Here is a 23,169-nt window from a genome sequence, read left to right as displayed (position 1 = left end):
GAGGTGCTGCCGGATTTTCCGTTGGAAGGTTCGGTGGTATTTCCCTGGGATCAGGGCTTGTTTAGGGTTCCGGGGAGGAATCTTGGACGGGTCCTGACAAGTTTTTTCTAAGTTTCAAGCAATGGTTGAAAGGCAATTTGACAGAAAAATTAAAGTGGTTCAAGCAGACTGGGGAGGTGAGTTTAGACCTTTTCTTCGTTATCTTACAAACTTAGGTATGGTATTTAGATACCCCTGTCCTTATATTCATACTCAAAATGGTAAAGTAGAGAGGAAGCATAGACACATTGTTGAGCTAGGATTATGTCTCTTAGCACAAGCTCATATGCCTATTAATTACTGGTGGGAAGCTTTTTATAGTGCCTCTTTCTTAATAAATAGGCTTCCAACTATAGTTCTGAACAAAGTCTCACCATATCAAGTTCTTTTTAACAAAAAACCAGATTATAACTTCTTAAAGGTGTTTGATTGTGCTTGTTTTCCTTTCTTAAGACCTTAAAGGAAGCACAAATTGAACTTTCATACCTCAAAATGTGTTTTTCTGAGGTATAGTCCTGATTATAAGGGCTATAGATGCCTTCATTCCTCTGGCAAAGTCTATATCACAAACATTGTAATCTTTCATGAGTCTGACTTTCCATTCCAGCTGGGTTTTCCTTCATATCATTCTCCAAACACTGATTCAAACATTGTTGATCACTCTTTTACACCTTTGCTTCTTGTCAAAAAAAACCATAAATTCACACAATTCAGACATTGTTACAAATCCTGTCACAGTTGTTATGCCTACATTTCAACCTTCAGCTATGTCTAGTCCTATTACACAACCTTCTTTATCCAACTCTATTTCTGAAACTGTTGTTACTCCTGCTTCTCCACATCCCGATACTTTGAATATCTCTAATCCACTCTTTAATATTGTTACATCTCCAACCTTCCCTATATCACATTCTCTTTCCTCTCCTGCTTCCTCTCCATCTAATGTCTTACCTTTTGTTTTTGCTTCTCATGAACCTTTAGTTGATGACTCAAATTCTGATATGTCCCCATCTGTTTCTACCTTTAAAAATTCTAAAGCACCACAAAACTCAGTTTCTGTTCATCCTATGATTACTAGATCCAAAAATGGCATTTTAAAATCAAATCTTTCTAAAGCTTTTCTCTCTACTAATCATCCTATGCCTGTAAGTTCTTTAGCCTCAGTTGCTGAACCAAAATTTGTCAAAAGTGCCTTACTTGATCCACAATGGAGAGATACCATGTAGTTGGAATTTTCGGCCTTGCTTAAGAACAACATATGGGACTTGGTGCCTGTGACTCCTGATATGAATATAATAGGTAACAAGTGGGTTTTTTGAGTTAAATATAATGTTGATGGGACAGTTGAGCAATATAAGGCCAAGCTTGTGGCAAAAGATTTTCTGCAGACACCTGGTTTAGACTTCTTTGAGACCTTTAGCCCTGTTGTTAAGCTTGCCACCATTAGGTTGATACAAACTGTTGCACTTTCAAATGGATGGCCTATTAAACAACTTAATTTCAATAATGCTTTCTTAAATGGTGACTTAGCTAAGACAATATACATGGCTCAACTAGAAGGCGTTATCTACTCTAAGTTTCCAAAACATGTGTGTAAGCTCAAAAAGGCTTTATATGGTTTGAAGCAAGCTCTGAGGGCTTGGTTTGCTAAGATAAAGAATGTTTTGATCAAAAAAGGGTTCACAAATTCTCAAACTGTCACAAGTCTGTTTATGTTGCATTCAAATATTGTGTGTGCAATGATCCTTGTATATGTTGATGACATTATAATCACTGGGAGTAATGTTGGTTTTCTTACACAGCTTATCAAAGATCTGAATTCTGAATTTTCTCTCAAAGATCTTGGTGACTTGCATTTTTTCCTTGGAGTTGAAGTTCACAGGTCAAATGATATTATGCAACTTACTCAAAGTAAGTACATTCGAGATTTGTTACTCAAGACCAAACTGTAGGGTGTTAAGAGTGTTTCTACTCCTATGTTAAATGATAAGCAACTTTCTTTGTATGAGGGTGATCTATTTGATCAACTAGATTTGTTTAGAAGTACTGTTGGAGCTCTTCAACATCTGACTTTGACCAGGCCAGAAATTGCTTTTCTGTTAATAAATTGAGTCAATTTCTTCATTCTCCTACTACTATTCATTGGGAGGCTTGTAAAAGAATATTAAGATATCTGAAAGGTACTATTCAGGTTGGTCTTCCATTACAAGCTTCAAATGATTTAGTTCTTCATGCTTTTGCTGATTCAGATTGGGCCAGCAATCCCAATGACAAAAAGTCCACCAGTGGATATTATATACTTTTGGGAGCAAGTTTGATATCTTGAGTGCTAAGAAACAGCATGTGGTTGCAGGATCTAGTACTGAAGCTGAATACAAAGCTTTAGCTCCTGTCACAGCTGAGTTGTGTTGACTTAAAAATCTCACAAGGGAGCTCAACTTCTTGTTTCCAAAACCAGTTATTTGGAGTGACAATCTTGGTGCAACATTACTGGCTGCAAATCCTGTTCACCATGCTCGAGTCAAACACATTGAAATAGATGTGCACTTTATGAGGGATAAAGTTTTAGAAGGTGAAGTTGAGATAAGATATGTTCCATCTAAAGAGCAGATTGCTGACATCTTTACCAAATCTTTAGGGACTTCACGGTTTCAGTTTTTAAGGACCAAGTTGAAAGTCTGTGAGGTTCCTTGCTCTATGATGTCAAATTTACTATGATAATGTGTTTTCTGTTGAAGTCAAATTTACTGTGATAAGGTGTTTTCTGTTGAAATTAGTCCTGTTATCTCTAGTATTGTGTTTCAACTACTGCAGGGTCAGAAAGATTGAATTTGGTTCTGTTGTCGCCAATATTATGTTACAATTTTCAAAATTCAGTGCTGCAGGATTATACAGATTTTTTCATGTCCAGTTTTTTGCAGTATTGTTTTGTCAAGCTAAGTCACTAAAGTAACTATAGCTTGAGGGGGGAGTATTGAAGATTTAAAGGCAGGCTGCCACGTCAGATTTGTTTTAGCTTCATACAAACTAACTGAAGCAGTTATACAGTTTGCCACATCAAAAGAAGAAGTTACAGCGGGCTTGTTCTTGTTTTGTTAAGTTGTTAGGCTTAGTGACGTGTCAGTAAAGTAAGAAGTAGTGTGTTTGTTTCTGGTATATAATATACCAAAACGATAAAGGAATGTATTATTCTATCTTTCAATCTTTGAGTAATACAAAATTTCTTCTCAATTTTCTCATCTTTTCTTTCATTTTCTCGCACTTTCCTACACTTTCTTTGTTCCTATTTTTCTTACAAATCTTAGGGCCAACTCCTCAAAATCAAAATCATTCTCAACCTTGGCTCCTTGAATCTTAAGCCTCTCATCATGTAGCACAAGATCTTCAGACTCTTTCACTTCATTTTGGATGTGACAGTACTGATGAAATAGCTATCGACAATGGTACAAAGCTTTCAATTACTCATATTGGCTCCACAACTTTACCTTCAAAATCTCATACTTTTAATCTATCCAATGTTCTTTGTATTCCTCAAATGACCCATAATTTACTTTATGTTTTAGAATTCTGTAAAAATAATAATGCTTCTATTGAGTTCTTACCTTCTTGCTTTCTTGTGAAAGATCTCAAGATGGGTTCAATACTTCTCATAGGTCCATTTAACAATGGAGTGTATAAATGGCCAACAGTGGTTCCATCATCTCCTATTGCTTACTCGTTTACTTACATCACACTTCAAGATTGGCAGCACAGGCATAGTCATCTGTCTAATAAAGTTTTACGTCATATGTGTCTAAACATTGTCTTCTAGTTTCTTCCTTTAAAAATTTTCATTGTAATAAGTCTTATAAACTTTCGTTTGGTTTACCTAAACAACTTAGTTGTTACTAAAATAAAATGTATTATAACCATTTATTCTAGTATCAACAAAATAAACCTTTATATATTGAAAAAAAAATTCAAGATACAAATAGTTCCCAAAACTAAAAATATTATGGGAAAAAGTGTTGTTGTACCCTCTTTATGTGAAAGATAACGTATAACAAGTGTGCTCTTAAAAGTAGAAATTGAAATTTTCCGTTTCCCCAACACCTGGGCAACAACAGCGTGTGGCTACTTTTCATTTAGTCAATTCATAAACCATCAGAAATCATCCATTTCAAGCAGGAATCCTCAGCTCCTCCTGCTTTCTCCAGCTGAAAATTGACAAAAATCAAACACAAATTGTCAAGTAAGAAAGCACTCAAATGCGACCTCTTTCACGAAACTGAAACATTCGTGAATCATTATACTCTAGCCAAAACTATTCTATAGTTTCTATGAAGCAAATTAGTCAGGTAGAGAAAGAGAGTACCTCTTAATATAGTAATAGAAGAAGTCAGCATATAAAGCAGTCTGAACCAGGCCTGAAATCCATGCTGTGTTTCGGCAGCATTCGAAAATGACTGATTAGTTAATAACATCCACTTAAAAAAATGCACAGGCAATACTTGAGGGTGGTAAAGAAAGAACTTACGTATCCATCGAATTCTGTGGAGCTCAGTGAAGAAACGATAGATCCAATTGAGAAGATATAAGGCTCGATATGCCCTACAAGTAATATTATCAAACAAAGTTTTTCAAAACAACAATAAGTCAATAACCCCAAAGAGATAGAGCATCCCAATGCCATAAGTTCCTCGTATTTTTTATGATTGTCAGCGATGAAACAGAGCAAGAATTTTGAACTTGTTCTTCCCAAAAAAGTTGAATCAAATCAAACAACTTATTTCGGTTAGTAAAAGGTTAGCACCTTCAGGGTTATGAACATTTAATTGTCATAGAAAAGAATAGTGTCCTTGAGCATTTAAAGTAACTAGAGAGAAGTTAACATTTATTTTACTTTTCTGTAAGACTGCCTTCAAGAAATGCTTATATTGACATAAAGTAGATTAGTATTCTTTCAGAATGCCCAGAATAAAAATGGTACAATCAAAAGCTATCCATTTATAAAAAATTGTTCAAATATTTTGCAAAAACACTGTGTATGCGTTAAATTCCAAGATTCAAGTTATCAATTCACTTTCACATATTAAAATTCACTATTGGATGCCCAACATTTGAAATTAAGCAGGACAAAAAATATATAAAGTACCAACGAAAGGGAAATTGTTTAGCATACCCGAGAAAGAAAACATAGTTTACAGTTAAGTTGTCAATGTTGGATGAGGTTTGCAGCAATACCAATTGTGGTAAGATTAATACAGCCTCCAGATATATTGAGAATGTCCATAAAACCTATGAAAAGAGGTCAGGTTACCATCAGAGTTGAAAATGCAAAATGAAAGTAAAAGATAGAAGACATCAATCTGATAATCTTAGTATGTAAACCAGCAAAATAGATTTAAACAGGATGAGAGACTGCTGGTATTAACAGATGAACTATGTATAGTAAATTAGGAATACTAAACTCCAACATAAAAGAAAATTTTGAGAACATTACGAACCTCCATTACGGTATAATTATGTGGAATCAGAAGCGCTAGCACAAAGCATGCAAGAACAAGATAGTAATGTTTAAAAGTATCTTGATCTTTGTTGTATGTTTGCTTCACCACTTTATGAAATCTCATGTACCAGACTATAGCGACTGAAGTTCCGATAAAGAACAACTTCATCAAAATGTTGTAGAAAGAGTAGTACGTTGTGAACAAGTCAATGTACCGAGTGAGGAACACCATGACATACATTTCTTGAGTTTTAAGTGAAACTCCTGGGGCAAGTGAAAGTATTGTCATTTGACATAAAGTATTGTCATTTGTCATACTTTAATAGAAGGGAAAAGAACCTGACAGTCAGATAACATGTGGATTGTATTTTTCCATTTTACTACCAGAAAACTAAAGGTTTCAATAACTTTTGAAACCAAATATATATCTTAACTGGTTTTCTCAAACTGAAGCAAATATGAAAGAAATTAAATGGCAAGTGGCACTTCCATGGGAATTGGATGTCCAGGAGCAATTTACCTCCATCTTAGGTCGGAGGCATTGGAATTATGTTATTGTTGAACCAGCATATTATCTATTTTCAGTTTGTCAATTCGAAGTCTGGGGAGTTTCGTAAATTCTTTCAATTTGTAAACGAGAATACATACGATTTCTTACATACACAAAGGACAGCAACATTGAAAACAAAACAATAAAAGAACTGTCTATTTCATATATTCTGTCAATCAATAATTCTTCTGGATTAAAAGGGACATCATTGTAAGTGATGAACCTTAAAAAAGAAACTTTGGAAATGAATTTCACATCATATCTGCAAAATTAGTACATAGCAATTGATCATTTAAGCTTCCATTCCCTCTGAGAGGTTACCAAAAACCCCTGCTACAACTTGGAATGGTTTTCAATATTCATATCAGTCAGCCTTCAGCTTAGCTACCAAATGAACGAATACTTCCTAATTGTATTATTTTTTCACATGATTCTACATCCACTTATATATTAATTCCCCACAGAGAGAAGGAGGGGGAAGGAAGGGGGGGAACACAAAAAGAAGATAATCATAGCATGGTCAAAACACAAAAAATGAAACAATTTTACTAAAACTGAGCACTGGCGAAACACAAAAAATGGAAAAAATTAACTAAAACTGGGCATAAGGAACAGAGAATGGAAAAAAGAGCATACAGTCAACTGCAAAAAACATATATCTATATATATATATATATATATATATAAAATATGAAAGAAAGCAAAAAGCAACAAGCTTTGAAGGGGAGAAGGAAAAGCTATATATATATAGATATTGATATTTGATCATTATACCTGCACAGGATTTGGTGGTGCGGATCTTACGAAAGAGGACAACTATACTGAGGAGGTGGGTCATGTCCCCCGCCAATCTGAACAAGTTCATGATTGCAGTTTTTCCCTTTTTTCTCTGACTTTTCTTTTTCTTATGGGTTTTCTTTCTTCTTTAGCTTTTCTCCTCTGTCTTCTTCCTTCTTGTTTCCTGGTTTAAACTTTGCATTTGCGTTTCAAGACCCAGACCGAAGAAATCTTTTGTATAACAAACTACCAGCACCTGGAAGAAGAGTAGTTGATTTTAAGGTTGACTATAAAAAAAATTGTAGTTTCACGGGATCTCATGGAGCGTGAGCCATTGACTTTGGGAAACATCAGTCCTGACATTTTATTTACCACATGTGGCGCCACGTTGACATATGAACACGTGTGATTTCTTTGGAATCATGAATTTAGTATATAATAATCAAATTCTACAAGGATAGTATTGTAAATTTATCTTTTAACATAAAGTGTCAAGACCAGAAAATTTGAATTCGGGTCTTTATCCGACAAAGCAATGTTTTTTTGGCCATTTTCCATGAGAATTGTACCACATTTTCCACCATTTTGTTTCCCCCTTTGCCAATTACATACAAACCTATCAAATAATTTTGAAGAACTAAAAAAATTATTATCATGGCAAAAGGTAAAATTAAGTTCCCCCCCCCCCCCCCCCTAATTCTTAATATAAATTGGAATACATAGGAAAAAACGAAACAAAATGGATAAGAATGGTAAAAGAAAATAACAATATTTTATATACAACTAAAGCAATTTAATTTTTTGTACACATATAATGACACATGAGGTTGCTAGTCAAATACCTTTAAAGAAATGCCTTTATCGTTTACCGATATTTTTTTATTAACTTAAGGTTGATTCCAATCCTCTTTCTACATATTATAGTAAAATTGAATTCTTCAACGAACTTTGTGAATGTAGTGCAACTTGCTTGTTTTTAAAATTATGTTTTGTGCTATAAATTTTGCATCTACTTGAAACATACCATATAATAATAATAATACAAATAGGTAGATTAAAATATTAAGATATCTATAGGTTCATTACAAAGAGCATTAATTGCTTGTTGATTTATTGTAATATAAAAAAAAAATTACTAGTTAATTCAATATTTCTTTTGCACGCTAACAAAAGAAAACGCTACGACGATGTAATGCATGATAAGGACTGGAATTATTCACGGTGATCAAAAGACAAACAATCAAAGTAAGGAGGATAAAAAACAAAAAATAAAATAAAATAAAATTTGCTTTTGTAACCCCTTTTTTTTTTTTTTTTTTTTTTGTACAGTCGTTGGCGTACGTTTACTCAGCCCAAACTTGGGGACCAAGCGAACAATTGTAGTCCGTCGTGGCAAGTCTAATAATGGCCATGCTCTCTCAAAAGTGTATACGACACGCCGTGGAATTCTTCCCCCTTCGCCTTCATTTTTTCTTAATTTTTGAAAGCCTTTTTTTCTTTTTCTTTTTTTAAAAAAAGCATTTTCTTTTTGCTATAGAGGCGGCCGCATTTTCTTCCATGTAATTCCTTTGTATTTTAGTTTTCTTCTGTTTTTTAAAATTTATGGGTTAAAACAATAAAAAATATATTATATATATGGGACGATAATTTTGCTACATAAATTCTCATCGACCCCATTATCTGCTTGATTTCTACTGTTGATCTCTTTTGCTAATATTCATTTATATTTTCTGTTTGACATTTTTTTTTTTTTTTTGATAAACAAACATTAACCATAAGTTGGTACTTCAATAGCATCGAAATCGGGTTCATACTCTATGACTTATATTCAATTCAATTTTTTATTCCCTTAATATTGCAGCCATGTAAAAATCTTAACTATTATTTAATGCATAAGTCAATTAAAAACAAAATAAATAATTTTAAAAAAATAAAAACATAAACCTTACAAAACACTTAGCTTTTAGTGCTCGTTAATTGTCATATATACTTAACCTTCTAATTCACTGTCATCCCCCCCCAAAAAAAAAAAAAAAAAAAAAAAAAAAACTTCTAATTCACTAGATAACTTGTTTTTAAAATTTTTTCTCTTTTAAATAGTAAATATTCATATAATCCAACAAAGCCGACATGCTGACCGATGAATGGTATATCGCTAAACTTTATAAAAATAATATTTTTTTTTAATAGATCATTACAGTAATTATGCATTAATTATAACATCGATTAGTAATGAACCCACTATATGAAATTTTTTTACAATGGTTATGCATTTAATGACAATTTAGTGTAATTTTGTGACAAAATAGAGGCAGCAAGTTGAATTTATTCATACTTCTCTTTTATTGGTTTATTTTTTATTTATTTATCAATTAAAAAGTCACTTATTAATATTTAATTATATTAATATATCAATCAACAGTATATTAATACTAACACTTGTAATTTGATAATTTTTTTTAAAACACTATGCTAGTAATAAGTAACAGCCATGTTCATTATTTCAAAAAATAAAAAATAAAAATTAAATGCTTTGAAAATGGCTTTGGATTAAGCTACCTATCTTGCAAATATTGAAAAGCCTAATATAAGCTTAGTATATTTATAAATAGCACAAATATGGTTGCGAATATTGAGAAAGCTTAATATAGACTTGGAATATTTATAAATAGCACAAGTATGGCAGCTATTGTTTTCTATTTGGCATGGGGTGGGGCAGATAGCTACAGTGTTATAGCGAAGAAAGGGGTCTCAATGGAACCATTGGATTTTACTATAAAGGGATATCATTTGCAGCATAACTTGAATTTGAAATTGTCAACTGTTGTTGCCATATTAGAAAACGAAATGATACTCAAGTATCCAAATATTTCATATGCGAATCTCTATCAACTTGCTCAATGAAGGACCAACCATAGAATTTTTACATAGAAGAAAGGATTTACCAAAACCTTCTCAAGAATATGAAAAATAAATATCTTTTATAGACTCTGGTTAAAGAATAAAAATAAAAAAGAAAAGAAAAAAGAAAAAAATGGATATGGTGTTGCTCGCTTTTGTATTGGATTTGTATATATGGTCTTGTTTTGATGGGCTTGGCTAGTAGGATGGTGTCGTTTGGTGAGGCAGATCTTTATCCTCCGATGTTTCATTTTACTCCTCCAGGGAATTACAATGTAATAAATTTTTGGCTTTGTGTCAAAATTCTGAATTTGCTAAGCATGTTTGTTATATTATAGTACATAACAAGAGCGAGAAGATACTCTTGGAGTAATACGCAAGACGAAATGGGTGCCAGAGCACATCCCTAAATGAGGCTTACTATATCATGCTGCACTACAAATCTACCCATACAGGTAACAAGCCTGCATTTTTCACCCTAATAACATATATTAAATATTTTCATTAAAGCGAGAAAAATTAATCGAGACATAATTGGGAAAAGCACTCAAAATGAACAATATGGTGTTGAAAATAATTTAGTAGACTGTTTAGATCTTTATATTATATTCAAGTCGTTGTTTATTGGGATTGGTTGAATAATCATAAAAGCATATACTTAAGTGGACAACATTCATATTGGTTGTCACGGTCGCTTACCTTTATCTCATAATTGGATAAAATAAATGAGGTGAAACAGATTTTGTCTCGTCAAATGAAGAAATCTAACCGAAGGTAAAAAAACTTATGGACCTACGCATATGAAAGTGAGATTTTATGATGGGAATTATTAGTGTGATGGTCTTAGCTGTTACATTTAATACAGTTATAATAATATCATTGTTACGATGTTTTCTATGTGATACTATGTTTCTATTTTTATTTCTTTGAACAATGTGTACTTGTTTAAAGCTTATTTTTCATTTCAGTTCTATTAAGTTGCACAGAAAAATGACACCCGTGTTATGAGTTCAGTTAAGTCTTAAGATTTATTTGTTTTTTTTTCTTTTTTTAAGAAAAAAAGCTTTCCCTTCTCTAATTTAATGTATGCAAAAGAAAATAATATAGCACAGATTTGATGGTTAGATTTAATTTTAAATAAACGGTACATTCTCTTTTACAAATTTGTATAACCAATTATGTATAAATCATAAATTTTTAGCATTGAAGAGAGTTTGTAATGGGTTCTACCCCAAAAAAAAAAAAAAAAAAAGAAGCGAGTTTGTAATGGATTTTTTTCGGACATATTAACGCCTGTGAAATCTCATCAAAAAGCTTCAATTTCATTTTTGTTTTATATTTTACACTTATAACAAAAGCAGTAACATTTCACCCAAAAAGACAAAATGTATATATATATAACAAAAGAAGTAACCCAAAAAAAAAATTACAAGATAATAAAAAAAAGAAAATAATATTCTTAATTTTTTTGTGATACAATATTTTTATTTAATTATAATAAGGAAATTGTTCATTTAAAAAAAATTTAAAAAATGAAAAAGAAATTATTTGACCCGCAAAAGTCATGCCATCCCCATCGGCCCATCCAAAGCTCAAAAAAACAAAAAAAAAAGTAAATAGCAGTTTTAAATTTTCGTTGTCCGTCCACAGTGATGCCGTCGCCAAACACTGTATGCTGGGCCCAAAATCTATCTCTCCCGTTGTTGCTATAAATCGGGGTCACAAATTTCCAACACTCAAATAGACGCCAACTCTCTTACCACTCAAAAAGGCTCAAAGCTCACTCGGTGAGTGAGTCGCAGTCTTCCTCATCAAAAAAGTGGAGGGAAGGTTAAGGCAAAGGCACTGGCAATAAACCAAAAGCCAAAATTATAAAAAAAAAAAAAAAATAAAAAAAAAGGAAAAAATAAATAAGAATAGATTAAAAGATTAAAATTAAAAACCCCCAACCCTTCAAGCTCCTTCCAACTCTGCTTCATTTTCAAGCTGTCTTTTATTTCCCTCTCTCTCACGGTCTCTCTCTACATTCTATAAATACACGCTCTCTGCTTTCTCACTTTCTCTCTCTAAGGCCATTATCTTCCCCCCATTTTTTTCCTACTACTAGAATCTTCCTCTTTCCTAGGGTTCTGGTATATTTCTTTTCTTTTCTTTTCTTTTTTTTTTTTTTTTGTTTGGTCCCTTTTTGGTTGGTCGTTGCGTGCAGTGTCTCTGGTTCTAGGGTTTATCGGAGTGTGGTTTTAATATATCACACAGTCTTTCTGATTATGGCGGCCGAGAAGCTTAGGGATTTGAGCCAACCGATTGACGTAAGCTTGCTTGATGCCACCGTTGCGGCCTTCTATGGCACCGGATCTAAGGAAGAGGTCAGTTTTTGCTTTCTCTTTTTCCAATAACGTTTGGGAAAATTTGGGAGGTTAATTTTGTTGTTCTGTAGGCGTACGGTTTACTTCGCACTTGCTCTACTTCAACTGACGTACGATGATTATTTTTTATTGTTGTTCGGTTCATTGTGAGCTAGTACGGCAAAATGGAGTGAAGTTGGGAGTTTTACTGTCTTAGGGTTTAATACTGATATAACTCATTGTTTTGTTCTTTTTTTTTTTTTTTAAGAGTAGAATTTCTAGTGTAAACAAACTGGGTTTAAAGGTTTAGTTACGCAAGAAGTAGGCTTGATGATTTTTTTCCCCCAATTAATGAAGCTATGTCAAACATTGTGTTTGGTTGCCAAGAAAACTGGGTCTTAGGCATGGCTTTCATTTTCTCTTTTTTCTTCTTGTCTGTAATTGAAATTTACGAGTAAAGTTCTAATTATTTTCATCAGAATTTTTTCCTAGTTGTGTTCTTCTTCCCACCGTGGATTACAACATCTTATGATGGTTGTAATTTTTAGTACTAGAATTATATTATTTATTTATTTTTTTGATATGGTGCACCGAATTATCTTTTGGCTCAAATTAGTACGAGACTAATGATAATTTTATTTTGGCTTTTTAATGTGGATGTATGTTGTATGCGGTGTAAGTACATGCACTGCCTGTAGTATGTGCATGCAAATTTTTTGTGTCTGCAAGTGGCTATTTTCTCATAGTTCATGTTGGGCCTTTTTGTTGGGTACACAGAGGACAGCTGCGGACCAAATTCTACGGGACTTGCAAAATAATCCTGATATGTGGCTCCAAGTAGTGCACATTCTACAGAACACAAAAAACCTTAATACCAAGTTCTTTGCCTTGCAGGTTAGTTGCAATTTTGGATAGCAATCTATATATCTACTTGTTAGCTAAAATTTTCTTAACATTATCGACAGTGGATGTTGTCTCTCTCTCTCTCTCTTTTCCTCCTGAATCTTTCTTTTATTCCTTGTCTAATATAACAAAGACAATGTTCCTCTTCTTTGCCAATTTTTGAAATTTTTTTTTTTAAATCAGGGTAAATGATTGATGCAAAATTTGATGATTATATTTGCTTCTGTATACAGGTTTTAGAAGGTGTTATCAAGTATAGATGGAATGCATTGCCTGTAGAACAGCGAGATGGAATGAAAAATTACATTTCTGATGTAATTGTACAGGTATTTTTTGTTCTAAATTTTTATGGAGCAAAAGTCTAACTAGCTATGTATGTCTTGTTCTAGAAATGCTTCTATTGCATACATGCTTCTTAACTTTGGTTTCTGTTGATAGCTTTCAAGCAATGAGGCCTCTTTTCGGTTGGAGAGGCTGTATGTCAACAAACTCAATATCATATTGGTTCAGGTATGTACTTTCCACTATAATTTATATTCTACTAGCATGATCTATTAGAATGTGCCCTTTTTTGGGTGTTGAGGTTGTAATTTAATGTTCATGGTGCTGCATAAATCCCATTTATCGAGACTCAGTGAATTTTACTTGTATTACTTCAAATGTCTCTTCAGAAAGTTTGTGGGCATCCAAAATCTCTCTGGTAAATTGCTTACTTTCACCATACAGATTTTGAAGCATGATTGGCCGGCAAGATGGCGAAGCTTCATTCCTGATCTTGTTTCAGCTGCTAAAACTAGTGAAACAATTTGTGAGAATTGTATGGCCATATTGAAGGTGAGACCTTTTTCAATTTAAATTGTTGAAATTAAGCTTCTTATGGTTTCAATTGCAGTTGGTAATTAATTTTATTTGTTTTCTTCAGCTTCTAAGCGAAGAGGTTTTTGATTTCTCAAGGGGGGAGATGACCCAACAGAAGATTAAGGAGCTCAAACAATCATTAAACAGGTAAATGATTTTTAATTGTGTTAGGAATGCTAAGATGAAGACAATATATTATGCATGGCTGCATATATTATCTTTTAAAATCACAAAACAGTACCAAATAAAGATAATCCTTGATGAAAGTTAATCTGGCAGCATTGTCACTTGATTTTGCTAGCTGTTTCTTTTGTCAAATTTTTATCATTTCATTTGGTTTTTCGTTGTTGAGATGGCCTGTTTTGATGATATTTTACTGCATCATGAATGTTTTGTTTTCCTAAGTTCCATTATAGTCTTTATTCCTTGATGGTGTTTGCTTTGTGTTGCATCTCCTTCATGTTGTACTAAATTGGTAGATGGAATTGTATCATATTGACAGACTATCGTTTAAGTTTCAGAAATATTTTTTTTGTTTGTACAATCTCACCCAGAATGTGATTGGTATTTTGCAGTGAGTTTCAACTCATTCATGAGTTATGCTTATATGTTCTATCAGCATCACAAAGAACTGAGCTTGTACGTGCAACACTGTCCACATTGCATGCTTTCCTTTCATGGATTCCCTTGGGATATATTTTTGAATCCCCATTGGTTTGTACTTTCAACTTGTGTATATTTTAGTTATTATCCTTATGAAGAAAAAGTTTTAACTTTGTTTTCTTTGTGCTTTACAGCTTGAAACGCTTTTAAAATTCTTTCCTGTGCCATCATATCGGAACCTGACTCTTCAGTGTCTAACGGAGGTAAATCTTATTTTAATTTGGTAAAGAACTTGTATTTAAACTTGTTGTGGTTTCAGTGTTAACTATTTTGGCATTCAGGTTGCAGCTCTTAGTTTTGGGGAGTACTATAATGTACAATATGTTAAGATGTACACTATATTCATGGTGCAGTTACAGGTGTGTCTGGAATTGTATCTATTTATACTTTTTGATGCCCCATAAAGTTGTGTATGCATGTACATATTTTCAGTTGTTTGAGCTATTTCTTCAATTTGCTAATATATCTCTCTTTTTTGGTCATATTCTGTTGGCAATTTATGTCTTTGGCTAATTAGACCATTCTCCCTCCTACAACCAATATTCCTGAAGCTTATGCACATGGGTCTGGTGAGGAACAGGTGAGATATTTAGTATTTGTAGTAATACTTAATATTGTTTACGTGTGTATTTGTAACTTGCATATTATTGTTATTCCTTCAGGCTTTTATTCAGAACTTGGCTCTGTTTTTCACTTCATTTTATAAGGCAAGTTTCTATCCCATTTTCATGAATAATTTCTTGATATATCAACAAGGGGCTTCACCAGTCACACCCGAGTGCCATAGATTAGAAACTTATGTCATGATTCCTGTAATTATTTTCGTGTTTTTCCTAGATGTTCTTGATTTGTAGCACAAGCAAGTAAGAAAGTATGTTAAATGCTTTTCAAACCTTTGTTACAGTATATAACTTTTATTCCCATGCAGTCTCACATCCGTGTATTGGAGACCACTCAAGAGAATACAACAGCATTACTCTTGGGACTTGAATATCTTATTAACATTTCATATGTGGATGACACAGAAGTTTTTAAGGTATAAAATTTTCTGTATTCCTGTTTGTCTTACACATACTTATGTGATGACCTGTAATTCATTAATGATGGAAAACAGGTTTGCTTAGACTATTGGAATTCCTTGGTGCTGGAGCTATTTGAGGCACACCATAATCTGGATAATCCTGCTGCAGCTGCAAGTATGATGGGATTGCAGGTATGAGATATCATTATATTCATTAATGTTAACTCTTTTAGAAACTAAGTTTTTCATGCACTATATCATTGTATTAGTTTTATTTTATTTTAATTATTTTAATTTTTATATTTTTAATGAAGGAAGTATTGTAAGTGATTAGATGTTTTGTGTCTATTTTTTAAACTTAACAATTCTGTCACAACATATATATCTTAACATAAATATAATTGACTTACCAATATCCTAGTGCAGGATCTTGACAATGATGGGTACTTATATAAAAAAATTACAATCCAGTTAAGTTTTTAATAGGTAAAATGGTGCACTAACATGTGTTTATTACTAAGGAAAATAAATATTTTGAATGGCTATTTGACTTGTATAAAATGGGATTTAAAGAAATCATAAGTTTAATTGGCGTGAGCACCTCCAATTGAGTTTACTTAATGTCATAGGATCTAAACCTAAGGGAACACTTAAGAAATAGGGTTTGATTGAATCTCTCCTTCGTTGTTTTCACAAATTCTCATTTTACTTTTCTTTTTCTTGAAGGGTTATGTTTGTAAGGGTTACTTACTTGAACTTGGGATTTTTTATTGAATAAGCAGATGCCTTTACTTCCTGGCATGGTAGACGGCCTTGGTTCTCAACTAATGCAGAGGCGGCAGTTATATGCTGGTCCAATGTCAAAGTTGAGAATGCTTATGATCTGCCGTATGGCTAAGCCAGAGGAGGTTCTGATAGTTGAAGATGAAAATGGGAACATTGTTCGTGAAACCATGAAGGACAATGATGTTCTTGTTCAATATAAGGTTTGGATTTCTATCTGGCATTACTACTTGCATGACAAGGAATGTGTGTCACTATTAGAAGGTGCATTTTTATGAGTTTCAAATACGATCTCCATATTCTGAGGAAAAGAAGGGTCTTATACTTGCTCGAAGGAAGTTCAAACATCATTTGTATGCTATGAAAAGGAAGTCTTCTTGTTAAGAAGTTATTTCAAAATCATAAATGATTCATGTGTATTTCTCCGATTATTATTTGTAATTGGATGACTTTAACTATAGTTAAAGAGTGCTGGACCTTGTTATAAACTTCTTGTCGGTAACTTGAATATTTTAATAGCCTATACTTTTGAATCATTGTGACATTAAAGTTTTTGATTTCTATTTTCTTTGCTTATTTGTTGTTGCAGATCATGAGGGAGACACTAATATACTTGTCACATCTTGATCATGAGGACACTGAGAAGCAGGTAAAATTTTGTTGAGGCGGTTTTCTATTTTTATTTATTTAAATTTTTTTCCCCTTTTAAGAACACTAATAAAATTGTCTACAGATGCTTTCCATGCGTGGTGAATCAATTGTCTTGAATTCTTATATTTCATGACTTTCATGGGTAAATTGTCTTGATAGTTTTTATTTTTTGCAGATGCTGAAGAAATTAAGCAAACAATTGAGTGGTGAGGATTGGACATGGAACAACTTAAACACATTATGCTGGGCAATTGGGTCCATATCTGGTTCCATGATGGAGGAACAGGTATGTTGTGCTTAATGTTATAGGAGGAGAAATGATGATAGAGATGCATGCTCTTTATATATGGAAACACTGGCTCAACTGCCCCAGGAAATTTTCTTGCTTGGGCATGTGTCATATGTTCTTTTCCCAGCATGCACATGAATGTGCCCCTCACTCGGCAAGCATGATGGTGGCATGGAAAATTTGCATTGAAATAATATGTTTTTCTAATAATTTGTAATAATGTGATTCAGCGATTTGACAATTCCCTTTTCAAAATGGAGGGATTTGCTGCAAAACTACTGTTATGAATCTTGCATGGATCTATCTAGCTGTTTCTTATCTTAGATTTGGTTGGCAGGAAAACAGATTTTTGGTGATGGTCATTCGTGATTTACTGAATTTATGTGAGATCACGAAGGGAAAGGATAACAAAGCTGTAATTGCAAGTAACATTATGTAAGGGTTCATTACCTAAAAGTTTGTTTGTTCCCTGCAACGTGGTTCTGCTTGCCCCAATATTTACCAATCAATTGCCCAAATATCAACCAGGCTTGTTTAAATTTTTCCGAGCTTGTAAATAGCAGTGAATATTTTTAGTTAAACACTATTTTGGTGTGTTGCAATTGGATTTTAGGGGCTTTTAGCTGCCTGGTTGTTAGGGATGTGCGCTTCAAGTTTTTGATGTGTGGTCTAATCTTTCAATACGTTATATTCCTTTCATTTATTCTAATATTAGTAAATGTTTCTGATCAAATTTTTTCCCAGGTATGTTGTTGGACAGTACCCAAGGTTTTTAAGAGCACATTGGAAGTTCCTGAAGACTGTTGTTAATAAATTGTTTGAGTTCATGCATGAAACACATCCTGGAGTTCAGGTAATATATATTATTTAATTCATTAACAAAATTATTATGTTATTGGCCCTAATTAGAAGGCTGATCTTGTGTACAGGTTTTCTTATATTTTGTAATTTATTATTCAAATTTTATTATAATCTGTTTTATGCATGCATTTCAGGATATGGCATGTGACACATTCCTGAAAATTGTCCAGAAGTGCAAGCGCAAATTTGTTATTGTACAGGTTAACATTTACTTTATGAATTCTGCTCTTTAGATTGGCCCCTATCTTTCTTGAATTCTGCTGTTTAGATTGGCACCTATCGTCTTTCCACTTGGTAAATATTGACATTCATAGTTTAGCAAAAGAACGTATGATGCATATAGGTATGACTAACATAAAAAAGATGCAGGCTTTGGCATGTTTGTGAATTCACATTTGGTTTCTGTTAATTTCAGGTTGGAGAAAATGAACCATTTGTATCTGAACTTCTATCAGGCCTTCCAACAACTGTTGCAGATCTAGAGCCTCACCAGATTCATACGTTTTATGAATCTGTACGTCTATAATGTTTCTTTGTTGTTGGATGAGGATACTGTAACTGGTAACAATTAAATTCTGTATTATAATTGTGGTTTGTTTTTTCTAGGTTGGCCATATGATTCAAGCAGAATCTGATCCTCAGAAGAGGGATGAGTATCTTCAGAGGTTAATGGAGCTTCCTAATCAGGTGTCTTTTCATTCCTCTTTATTTATTTATTTATTTTTTAAGAACTTGGATTGCTTGTTTTCGGATGATTGAATTAGTGCAACTGTTTCTGTCTCTTATATATTTACCCTATATATGCACGCACAAGGCAAGCACATTTGGGGGAATGATGATACTAACTTGCATATCTTATTTTTGTTATTCAGAAATGGGCTGAAATTATAGGACAGGCACGTTTAAGTGTTGATTTCTTGAAGGATCAAGAGGTGATACGGACTGTGCTGAACATATTGCAGGTTTGGTTTTCATATCAAGACTGCTTGTGAAATCTCCCAAAATTTTACTTGCTGTATGAGTTTTCCTGTGTTGCTTTCTCTCACTCTGCGGGCGTTCTCTTGAATTGAGATACTTGGAGGGTTTTGAAATGGTTATATTTGGTTGCCCTATTTCAAATGTGCCTGATCTCGTATGTAAACTTTTGTCTCCATATTGAGATTAATACGTGGGTTGTGGTAACACTTCCTTATTCTTGACCACTCGATAATTATATGTTGTTTCAGTTAGGGAATATGGGTTTTTAATATAAAGATGGCATGTGTTTCCTATGCTTGCTGCTTTGTTTGTAGTGGTAACTATATGACTACTTGTAGTAGACAAAATTCTCCTATTAGTTTCACATTAAAATGATTGTTCTTTTACTTTAGTAAGAAATCTGCTACCTACTTAATTATTTTAGCTTGCACTTTGTATGTTTGGTATTATTTCTTTATTGTTACTGCTTCATAGGTTAGTTGCATAATGCAAATATTTATTATGTGCAGACAAATACAAGTGTTGCCAGTTCTCTTGGTACATATTTCTTACCCCAAATCTCATTGATCTTTCTGGACATGCTTAACGTGTACAGGTATGCCATTTTAAGTCATGAGATTTAAATTTTATGTTGAATTATATCTTTTATTATTTTTTATTTTTTTGGGTACTATATAAAATATATATATATATATATATATATATATATATTTTTGAGATTTTGAAAGTAATATTGCTCTTTTAATTTTAAACAGAATGTACAGCGAGCTTATTTCTAACAGCATTGCAGAAGGGGGTCCCTTTGCATCTAAAACATCCTACGTGAAACTTTTACGGTTAGATCATTATGGAATTCCCTACAAGTTTAGACATACATCCTATGCAAAACTAGTTATGTGAAACATCTTAGCTTTGCTCTTGAAACAGGTCAGTTAAGAGGGAGACTCTGAAGCTGATCGAGACTTTTTTGGACAAAGCAGAAGATCAACCCCAAATAGGCAAACAATTTGTGCCTCCAATGATGGATCCTGTTCTCGGAGACTATGCTAGGAATCTGCCTGATGCTAGAGAATCTGAAGTTTTGTCCTTGTTTGCCACAATAATAAATAAGTATGCTGTTTTTTCATTATGTTGTCTGCAGTGAGCTGAAATCTGCCTTCCCTGAATTTGGTCTTTAGTTCATAGAATTTCTCTTGTTTAGTTCTTTTCTTCCTTCCACAATCATGAAGGACTTCCTTCATTTCTTTTCTTATGTAGAAAATATATTCTTCCATGCCAATGCCTCGTCAGTTTATAATATATTCCCCTGGGTTTGTTTTAGGTACAAGGGTGCAATGATAGAAGATGTGCCTCGCATATTTGAAGCTGTTTTTCAGTGCACGTTGGAGGTGAGGATGTTGGCTGTTTTATGATGGCACTGTCTAGTGTAATGTTATATTGATATCTGGAGAATACTTCTATAGCTGTGTTTGGAAGAATCACATTTTAATTTAAGGATCTTAGTAAATTTGTTGGAAATAAATTGTTCAGAACTGTAAGTAAAGCCTTATTTACAATATGAGGCTTTTGGTGTGTGGTCTGCAGCACCCATTATAATTGTTTTTTCCATTCTGATGCATTTTCAATAGGTGTGTGGGCCTTTGTGGTTTGTTGTATAACGAGGAGTAGAATGATTTTAAACCAAGACTAATTTGTTTGCTAACCTTTCAAATTATTTTTCCCTGCAGATGATTACCAAAAATTTTGAAGACTATCCTGAGCATCGTCTAAAGTTCTTTTCATTACTTCGTGCTATTGCCACACATTGTTTTCCTGCCTTGATTCGTTTATCAAGTCAGGTCTGTTATGTTATGTAATTTTCATCTTCATCTAAATTTAGTGCTCGAATTGGTGGCTTGATTAGTTGCCCATACTTTCTGTTTCTGGAGTAGTTATTTTGATTTCTTCGATATTTGATGCGTTTTAATGTCTTTTGCATATACTTTGATACCTTGTTAATGTCATTTTCAGCAACTAAAGCTTGTGATGGATTCAATTATCTGGGCGTTTCGGCACACAGAGAGAAATATTGCTGAAACTGGATTAAACCTATTGTTGGAAATGCTGAAGAACTTTCAGGTGCTTATACTACTACTGTATTCTTTCTTAATTTCTGATGTGTTATTGCATTTTAAATGCTAATAGTTTTGTGGGTAAATTGGCAGAATTCTGAGTTCTGTAATCAATTCTACCGTACGTACTTTTTGACAATTGAGCAAGAAATATTTGCTGTCTTGACGGACACTTTTCATAAGCCTGGATTCAAGTTGCATGTCTTGGTGCTTCAACATTTGTTTTGTCTGGTATATGTCTTGCTAATTTTCTTTTCTTTTAATTTTGTTTTTATTTTTAAATTTTTTTTTTTTTTTCCTCGATTGAGTTTGGGGAACATAGCTTAAGCCATCTATGTATTTTCAGGTAGAAACTGGTTTGTTGACGGAGCCGTTATGGGATGTTACAACTGTTCCTTATCCTTATCCAAGTAATGCAATCTTTGTTCGGGAATACACTATAAAACTCTTGAGTACGTCGTTTCCCAACATGACTGCAGCAGAGGTATGATTATAATAATTTTCTGCTTCCTCTCGTTTTCATCCTTGCCCTCAACCTACCAAACGCCACAAGTATGGCTAATTCAAATGCTTTTTCTGGCTAATTCAAATGCTTTTTCAGGTCACTCAATTTGTGAATGGACTTTTTGAGTCGAGAAATGACCTCTCCACATTTAAAAATCATATAAGGGATTTTCTTGTGCAATCTAAAGAATTTTCAGCACAGGTAAAATGGCTTAGTATCCAAATTTACTTGCAGTGAGGAACATCCATGGATTATTGATCTTTACATTCTGTCTCTGGATTTTCTGGTGCAATGTCTTAACTTTCTATCTTGGTGTTGTACTATCATTTTGTAATTGGAAAGCAATGACGTGTTTGTGTTATGGTGTCTTGTTGACCAGCTTTGGAAGTGTGCATGAAATAAATGGCTTTTACAGTTCTGCTATGTTTTATTTTATTTTTTTAATTATTTTGCCATGTTGCCCGCCAGATTACATGTAGTTTCAGTAATTCACTGTGGGATTACATGTAATTCATGGGTGAATTATCAGGATTGCTTGTAATCAGATGGGTGACACTACCCATTATAATCAAAATTTGTGGCTTGCATATCACATTGCTCTCTTTGATGGTGTATAATTGCTCAAAACTTATGCAGGACAACAAAGATCTTTATGCTGAGGAGGCTGCTGCTCAGAGAGAAAGAGAGCGGCAAAGAATGCTCTCTATTCCAGGTCTTATTGCTCCAAATGAGATACAAGATGAAATGTTGGACTCATAGGTCACTAATATAAATGTGGAAGCTAATTTCAATGGATACAGTGGAGCTGCGATGGGTGCCCTTGATTCATTCTCCAAACTTTGGATGGATGTGAGCAGATGCAACATTTTTTCTTACCTCTACTTAGTTTCTGTTCTTTTCCCAGAATTTTCTTTAGCTGAAACTAGTTAATCAATCACAAAGGCATCCATGGCACAATGGTTTATCTGCTTGGTGGGTACCGCTTATGTCTATTGGATGGGTGTAGAGTATTTAGTGCTGATTTAGGAAACATATCGAGTCATTTAGTATGGTTTTTTCTGGATCCAGTTGATATTTGTGCTCGACAGATAGGATTCAGACTCTGTTAAATGACTCATTTTGAGTATTGATGATTCATCTTTAGGCGGTAATGTATACTAACCTTGCTGGGTTGTGCAAAGTTTCCTTCTCCCTTTTTTTTATTTTTTATTTTTTTGGTTTAATATTCATAGAATGGGTTGCGTTTTAATGCTTTGGTGTAGGGCGTTTATTTTTTCTTTTTGTTTTACCCCATAAACAATCAAGTAAGATCCATGTACTGTTATTGTGTTCAATATATGGGTTTCAATTGTTTTTCATTGCTGCCCTGTTTTGCGTTTAGTGGAATTTTCTATTTGTTACTTTGGTCTACAATGATTTAATTATTATTATAGATTGAGAGTTGAT

At 33.4% G+C, this 23,169-nt stretch overlaps 2 protein-coding genes across 3 annotated transcripts; one reads left to right on the top strand and one right to left on the bottom strand.

The window, feature by feature from the left end:
* Window positions 1–3,950: 3,950 nt before the first annotated feature.
* Window positions 3,951–7,130, bottom strand: LOC107414854 (ER lumen protein-retaining receptor). The gene is made up of 6 exons (XM_048469548.2): window positions 6,852–7,130; window positions 5,526–5,791; window positions 5,201–5,316; window positions 4,556–4,629; window positions 4,394–4,457; window positions 3,951–4,235 (listed from the first exon to the last, which is right to left on the bottom strand). Exons 1-6 carry the CDS (start codon window positions 6,940–6,942, stop codon window positions 4,199–4,201), a joined length of 648 nt encoding a protein of 215 aa, XP_048325505.1. The 5' UTR covers window positions 6,943–7,130; the 3' UTR covers window positions 3,951–4,198.
* Window positions 7,131–11,707: 4,577 nt separating this feature from the next.
* Window positions 11,708–23,081, top strand: LOC107414866 (protein EXPORTIN 1A). 2 transcript variants are annotated; one of them, XM_016023069.4, is made up of 32 exons: window positions 11,708–12,121; window positions 12,878–12,994; window positions 13,237–13,329; window positions 13,442–13,513; window positions 13,730–13,837; window positions 13,926–14,008; window positions 14,437–14,575; window positions 14,659–14,727; window positions 14,806–14,883; window positions 15,042–15,104; window positions 15,187–15,231; window positions 15,453–15,560; window positions 15,639–15,737; window positions 16,328–16,531; window positions 16,918–16,977; window positions 17,155–17,265; window positions 17,606–17,703; window positions 18,013–18,121; window positions 18,264–18,329; window positions 18,545–18,643; window positions 18,736–18,816; window positions 19,002–19,091; window positions 19,617–19,702; window positions 19,863–19,943; window positions 20,035–20,217; window positions 20,429–20,495; window positions 20,835–20,945; window positions 21,118–21,225; window positions 21,312–21,449; window positions 21,565–21,702; window positions 21,820–21,924; window positions 22,360–23,081. In XM_016023069.4, exons 1-32 carry the CDS (start codon window positions 12,023–12,025, stop codon window positions 22,480–22,482), a joined length of 3,231 nt encoding a protein of 1,076 aa, XP_015878555.1. In that variant the 5' UTR covers window positions 11,708–12,022; the 3' UTR covers window positions 22,483–23,081. The 2 variants fall into 2 exon arrangements, with proteins under 2 accessions (XP_015878555.1, XP_048325788.1); XM_048469831.2 differs by lacking the exon at window positions 11,708–12,121 and having other exon boundaries at window positions 12,946–12,994; window positions 13,675–13,837.
* Window positions 23,082–23,169: the final 88 nt, after the last annotated feature.

Source organism: Ziziphus jujuba, chromosome 8, assembly GCF_031755915.1.
Source record: "Ziziphus jujuba cultivar Dongzao chromosome 8, ASM3175591v1".
In the NCBI taxonomy this organism is placed as follows: Eukaryota; Viridiplantae; Streptophyta; class Magnoliopsida; order Rosales; family Rhamnaceae; genus Ziziphus; species Ziziphus jujuba.
The sequence above is the reverse complement of the archived record's forward strand: the minus strand, read 5'-3'. Positions and strand labels throughout refer to the sequence as shown.

Bases quoted from the DNA above. Each gene is read 5' to 3' on its own strand.
- LOC107414866 (XM_016023069.4), top strand. From the start codon at position 12,023: ATGGCGGCCGAGAAGCTTAGGGATTTGAGCCAACCGATTGACGTAAGC. The intron at 14,009-14,436 runs GTAAATGATTTT...GGTATTTTGCAG, and splicing joins CTCAAACAATCATTAAACAG to TGAGTTTCAACTCATTCATG. The intron at 20,496-20,834 runs GTGAGGATGTTG...TTTTCCCTGCAG, and splicing joins TTTTTCAGTGCACGTTGGAG to ATGATTACCAAAAATTTTGA.
- LOC107414854 (XM_048469548.2), bottom strand. From the start codon at position 6,942: ATGAACTTGTTCAGATTGGCGGGGGACATGACCCACCTCCTCAGTATA. The intron at 5,317-5,525 runs GTTCGTAATGTT...CTCTTTTCATAG, and splicing joins ATAATTATACCGTAATGGAG to GTTTTATGGACATTCTCAAT. The intron at 4,630-5,200 runs GTATGCTAAACA...TATTACTTGTAG, and splicing joins AACTATGTTTTCTTTCTCGG to GGCATATCGAGCCTTATATC.